Below are 3,710 nucleotides of genomic sequence, written 5' to 3'. Positions count from 1 at the left end.
CTCTCATCCTACTAGCCCAATCTTCAAACTATAACACCACCAACTTAATGAAACACCTCCAGAAGTTTCATAACAAGGAAGATGCTGAGATTATCAGACTCTGCAAACAAAAAGGAAGCAGCTAACTTCATTGGAAGCAAAGGAAGGAAGTTAAATTTTTCCATGTAACAGTATACAGGCCAGAGATACTTGATAATTACACTTTTTTTTTTTTTTTTTTTACATGTTGACCAAGTCAGAGAACCTTTGGTTTAAGATTTTGTGCACAGTTGTTAAATAAATGAGTCATAACATTTATATTTTGGATATTAAATATATATAATAATATATATATAATAATTTAGTGCTGTTTTTGGTATTGGTATCGGATCGGTATCGGCCGACCTTAAACTTCAAATATCGGTATCGTATCAGAGGTGAAAAAAGTGGATCAGTGCATCATTAACAAAAAAAACAAAACAAAAAAGTACGTAAATTGTTTTTTTGGACATTAATAAAGGGATACACACCCACTGAGGTAGTTTAAAGTCTATTTTTCGTACAAAACTAAAGGGATAAATGGGTATTAACAATTGGTATGCTCATCTGACAGAATGACTCGTTATACTTTCTTTAATATATTTTGAAAAAAAAATTTGTTTTTTTACCTGCTGCAGTTTTTAGTTGATGTTTTCTGTGCAAATGATACAATGGTTTGTTTTTGCTCTTATTTAATTATGAAACATCCGCAAAGGTACAAAACTAAATGTAAAAAGAAAATAAAGGAAGTGAAACTGTTCCTGAACAAATAGTTGTATTTCCTGCCCTGTTGGATTTTATTTAGGATTGTTGTTAAACTCTATTGTGTTTTTCTCTCAAAACAAATCAGATTAGCATCAACAAACAGACAAAACAGAGACAAGCCTAAAAATAGAGAAACAACTTTGTTTCTCAGCCAAAAGGAGTGGAAGGGGGGGTTGGAAATGTGAACATTAACGCACTGCTGCTGTTCTATAAAAAATAACTGGAGGGAGTTGGTTAAACCTCCAGATACAAAAAAAAAAAAAAACTTATTTCAGAAGTTTCTAAAAAACATAAACATCAGCCAGCCTTTAGTTTCCACTTAAGGCATAAAAATATGATGTCTTCCTTAAGTGATGTAACCGTGAAGCTGATAAATCCCTTTTGCTGATGAGCCGACATTCTGAGAACAAAACTAAATTCCTCCCAGAAGTAAAGCTGCTGAGAGTTAAGAAAGAAACAAGTTCAATCTGTTTGCTTTAAAGAAACACCTTCAGTCTTTATCGCTGAAATTCTTCCCATTTCAGGGTCATTTTTTATGCCTTTACATTTTTTGTGTTATGCAAGTGGGCTCTGGCTTTTTAAAGGCATTTTATGTAGTTGAAAAGCTGCTGTTAAGCATGCACTTATGAGATATGGATGAGCAAAGAACAAACGTATGTTTAAGAACAGAATCAAACTACAATCTAAAGCTTTTTTTTTTTTTTTCTGCAGGGCGGGCGGTGAGGAGCAGTTTGGGCTCGCAGAGCGCAGACATTCTCATAGAGATTAATTTCCCCCTCACTCTGCAGCTCCGAAATAAAAACGGTGGCTTCCCTGAAAAGGAGGAAGCGGCTCCCAATTCGGCACGGTAAATGAGTAGCTTTGAAGTCCGACGTATAAAACAGGGTTTACGTGAATAAATAAGCCGCCCGCCGTAGAGCAGCGACGGCTGTAATGAAGTCACACCACAAAGGTTGAAACAAACGATCCTGCAAACAGCACAGAGCTAAATAACGCCACCTGAACGCAGCATTTCACAATCCTGGGAAAGACTGGGAGCCAAACGTCACTGATGTAGAGGAAAAACAACGGGGGCCTTATTCTGAAGCCAAATCATTCATCTCCATGACTGTTCATATAGCACAAAGCCTCCCTTTGATTCCAGCTCTATGAATTAATAATAGGATCCTTTTCTTCTTCTCCCAATATCTGAGTTTGCTTTGTGCTTTAATGTCCATTAGAGTAAAAATACAAAATATATTAGAAAATTATTTGAAATAAACGTTAAAAACTCGGGATGGGGTTTGATAGCAGAAGTGTTGAAATCCAGTGTCATCTCTGTATCTAAACGTTCTAATAAACATAAGAAATGTTTTATTTTTTTAAATGGTTTTACTCTTTGGATTTCCTTCATTTTCTGCTACATCTGTGTCCTTTAGATATATTAAGAAAATACTTTTATTCCCCCTCTTTGATGTGTCATAGAGATAAAAAAAAAACATAATTTCTGTTGAGTGCCATAATTAATTAAAAATAAAAGTTTTCTTTTCATAGAAGATGTTTTAGAGTTTTTCAGAAATCAGCAGAAATGTAATTTTAGAAGAACTTAGATTTTTTTGGGCAGCTTTTTAAAGTTGAATTTCTTGAAAATCCAAACATTTGGCAGAAAAATAAAAAGCAGAGTTAAACCGTAGACCTTGAATAATAAATTCAAGTTTTATTAAATTGTATTTTCATTTAATTTAGAAGATAATCCAATAAACGTGAATAAAAGATTCCACTAACCCGATTTGTTTGTGTTTAAAGTTATTTTAAAAATGGTCAAAAAGTATTTTTTTTTCAATCAATTCTTGTAAATAGTAAAATAATAAAAAAAATGATTAAGAATGCATAGTATAGCATAAAGATGCAGCATTTTAGAGCTGATGGAAAACGAAGTTCCCATTAAAATGTTAACTAAATGAACGTGGATAAAACATAGAAAAATTTAAGGGAGGGTTCAGGCCAAATATTAAAAGCTGTTCTTGTTTTGTTTTTGGGTTTCTAACGTTGTAAAATAGAATTCTAGAGATTGTTTTACCAGATTAGAACAGAAATGTTATGGTAGCCCATCCCGAGCTCTGCCTGCCTGCCTGTCGCCTCTCTGCCTTCCTGCTCTGCCCGTTTCCCCCTGATGCGTTCATGTCATGGAGGGAGAACCGAAACGTGGGACCTCAGTGCTGCCATCCTGCATCAGTCTTTGCCTGCAGGATCCTGACAGCCACAGCTTGGCTCCACCGGTTGGAAGACCTCTCAAACCGTCTCTATAACCGTCGGACAGCAGCTTATCGGTACGGCGGCTCAGGCTGCTGTGGGTTCGGTCTGTAAAGCTGCTGCACTCGGACCGGACGCCCGTTAGCCGGCCAGCCGCCCGGCAGTTGTCCGATCACCCTGAGGCCGACCGGCTGGCCGTGACCTGGAAGCGGGCTGCTGGGGCTGAGGATGTGGGTCTGACCCACTTGGGGCTCAGAGGAGGAGGTACTGCTTTGATGTCCTGGAGCCGAGGCAGGAGGGGAAACGGGGTAATGAGGGACGAGGATGGCCGGCGTTAGGCCGTATCGTACTTGGAACACCCTGAGAGGTCCTTGTGCTACAAAGCCGTTAGGCCGCTTGGGCTCCTGGTGCTGCTCGGAGTCCCTCTTCACCTCGGCGACCCGGTTCTCCTCAGCTTGTTTGCTCTTGTTAGGCTGCTTCTTGGCTTGAATGACCTCCTGCATTTTCTCTGCTTGAGCCCGTCGGATGTGGTAAGTTTTCCTGGAGCTTTGGAAAGAGTCCAGGAACTCATCCAGGCTTAGGTTCCCCTCCATGAATTTATCCAGCAGCTCCTGTGAAACAGAACGGACAAATAAATCAGCATTAGTGGACCAGCTGCAAGAAATCACTCCGACTAAAAAGGTAGATTTTAATCA

The 3,710-nt window shown here is 38.8% G+C and overlaps 1 protein-coding gene across 1 annotated transcript in view; it reads right to left on the bottom strand.

Moving 5' to 3' along the window:
- Positions 1-2,434: 2,434 nt before the first annotated feature.
- The window catches only part of LOC107093068 (vacuolar protein sorting-associated protein 37D-like), a 52,364-nt gene continuing 51,088 nt past the window's right edge, over positions 2,435-3,710 (bottom strand). The window contains exon 3 of the mRNA XM_015387888.1: positions 2,435-3,626. Within this exon, the coding sequence (XP_015243374.1) occupies positions 3,087-3,626 (540 nt within the window). The 3' untranslated portion in view covers positions 2,435-3,086. The remainder of the gene's footprint in view (positions 3,627-3,710) is intronic.

Source organism: Cyprinodon variegatus, unplaced genomic scaffold (genome assembly GCF_000732505.1).
Source record: "Cyprinodon variegatus isolate N-32 unplaced genomic scaffold, C_variegatus-1.0 Scaffold406, whole genome shotgun sequence".
In the NCBI taxonomy this organism is placed as follows: domain Eukaryota; kingdom Metazoa; phylum Chordata; class Actinopteri; order Cyprinodontiformes; family Cyprinodontidae; genus Cyprinodon; species Cyprinodon variegatus.
This window is presented reverse-complemented; position numbering and strand designations above follow the sequence as displayed.